Source organism: Octopus bimaculoides, chromosome 1, assembly GCF_001194135.2.
Source record: "Octopus bimaculoides isolate UCB-OBI-ISO-001 chromosome 1, ASM119413v2, whole genome shotgun sequence".
Classification (NCBI taxonomy): Eukaryota; Metazoa; Mollusca; class Cephalopoda; order Octopoda; family Octopodidae; genus Octopus; species Octopus bimaculoides.
The window spans coordinates 173,013,079-173,015,516 of NC_068981.1; the positions used below are offsets into that span (position 1 = coordinate 173,013,079).

At 33.3% G+C, this 2,438-nt stretch overlaps 1 protein-coding gene across 2 annotated transcripts in view; it reads right to left on the minus strand.

Annotated features, from left to right (window-relative positions):
• The window catches only part of LOC106872779 (V-type proton ATPase 116 kDa subunit a 1), a 42,272-nt gene that overhangs the window by 16,702 nt on the left and 23,132 nt on the right, over positions 1 to 2,438 (minus strand). For both annotated transcript variants that reach the window (XM_014919878.2, XM_052972694.1), the window contains exons 11-12: positions 1,513 to 1,663; positions 354 to 490 (exon numbers count right to left, since the gene is read on the minus strand). In XM_014919878.2, the coding sequence (XP_014775364.1) occupies positions 354 to 490; positions 1,513 to 1,663 (288 nt within the window). The remainder of the gene's footprint in view (positions 1 to 353; positions 491 to 1,512; positions 1,664 to 2,438) is intronic.

Below are 2,438 nucleotides of genomic sequence, written 5' to 3' on the forward strand. Positions count from 1 at the left end.
CCGAGTGCATAGCACGAATAAGGAAAGGATTGTAGTGGGCGCCTGAAACAAGATGCGGCTATGGTAATTATTTTATCAACCCTAAAAGGTTGAAAGGCAAAAATCAACCCCAGCAGCACTTGAGCTCAGTACACAAAGAGGCAAGAAATGTCACTAAGCATTTTGTCCAGCACAGTAATGATTTTGCCAGATCACCACCCTAATTTAATAATAGTTAAAATAGTTTTTACAATTCTCATATTAAGCATTTAATTTAAAATGGAGATGCTTGAAAAATATGCAAATTACAGACAAAGGAACAAAAGAAAAAAGAAATTTATCAAATAAACTACTATAAAAATAGAATATCTCACTTCGTTGTCACCTTTTCCAGACAATTTATTTTCTAAGAGAACCAGTGTCAGACCAAAGAGAAACAGAAGAAAACCATGACCAGTATCACCAAACATTACTCCAAACAAAAACGGAAAAGTGATCACAGTATACAGAGCTGCAAAGACAAAATATGTACAAAATAGTGAGCATACATGTATATAAGTCAAGGTGCCATCCTTAGAAAAACAACTCTCAATCAACACAACCTTATATCAAACACATTAAACAATACACACTAAAAAAAAAAAATATATTTAAAACTTTTATATACCTGATAAAATTTGCTCATTTGATTATTAGTTACCATACCAATGTACACATACACACACTATCAACTAAGCCAAACTATAAACACTAAAACTGTTCTTTATTAGGTGGGTTTTTTTTCAAATAAATTAGAGTTTACAGAGACAAAAATAGTGATGATAAATTTCAAGGGACAAGTTTACCTAGCACATATTAAGGAAGAGAAGAAGGAGAGATGGAGAGAGAAAACAATGGGGTGGGAAAGGCAAAGTGATAAAAAAAAAAAGAAGAGAAAAATGGTGAAAAAAAACAGAAAAAAGTGTTGGAAGAAGGTCAAAAGGAAAAGAAATAAAAGAGAGACAACTAAAGAAAAAGGAAAAAAAGAAAGAAAAATTAAAAATACAGAAAAGGAGACAGAAGACCAAAAAATGATTGAGGATGGGTTTAACTTTCCTAATGTAATAGTATCAAGAAAATATATTAAAGCAAGTCTGAAGCCTAGTTTCAAACTATTTTGAAACAAATAAGGATCCAGCAATAGGTTTAGCCCTTTAATTTTTAAACTAGTCATATCCAACCCAAATATTCTACATGTTTTATGTTCAAGATCTAGCCTCTTGCACCTACCCTACAAAGTCATTCTAAAAATAAAAGACAATCACATCATCCAAGTCTCGAAATTAGGAAATAATGTATCATTAATTCAAACAATGTATCATTAATTCAAAACAATGTGAATAAATAAGTATTACATTTGACAGAATAATCCGAATGCTAAAGGATTCGAACTCATTCATTCAAGTACCCAAGTTTACTTACTAATTTTTCTTTTTTTATTATTAATTTTTATATTTTGTCACATTTGTTCTGGAAAAATGTGTTTTAGATTACCTGGATTCACTTCTCCATAATCTGCAATACCATATGCATCAACAATTGCTTGAAAACCACTGGTGAATTTATTGTTTTGTATGTAGGTTGGAGGGTTCTCAATTGTTTGCATTCGATGCAAAATATTTGGAGCATGACTACTGCTTACTTCCTATTGAAAACAAAAATTCAAAAATAAACTCACAATTTTAATATCTAAAAACAGACAGGAGTAAAGTATAAAAATAATTATTTCTATTCTTAGTTTCAAAAATTAAAATTTCTTTTAAAAATAAATATATTTTTCCTTTCCAAATTTCTAGCAAGCTGCACGAAGACCTCACTAGTACTAGTGGCACTAGATAAAACACCCAGAACTTGCAGTAGTTGGCATTGAGAACATCCAATCATAGAAACTATGTCAAAGTAGACAGTGGAGCACAACACATTCCTTGATGAAGATGTTGCATATTGGCATGGACGTGTTGGATTCTGTCAAACCATACAACCCATCATTTAACGTCCATTCTCCATGTTGGCATGGGCTGGAGAGTTTGACAAGAGTTGGCCAGTTGAAGTGCTGTCCGGACTCCATTTGCTTGTTTTGGCCTTCCTAGATGATGATACATGTCCCTTGTTTTCAAACCAATTTTCCATATTGGCATAGGGTGGGCAGGTTTCATCACTTGACAATTTTTCGTCATCTGGCACATACAGTAACACAGAAAACCAGCCAAATTTGTTGTCTGAGTCAGATGCTGAGTCTCAAGGAGGAGATGACAAAGGATCAAGATGGTTGGCAATTTGTTATACTCAAGAAGATGCATCATCCATAACAGCATAAATGAAGTCCCCAAACCATCTTGGTTATGTTTGCTCGTGCAGGAGCCCTGTACCACCACCTTTCTACCTTGTCAAGCATTTCCCACAGTTTTTCCTTCACTTAC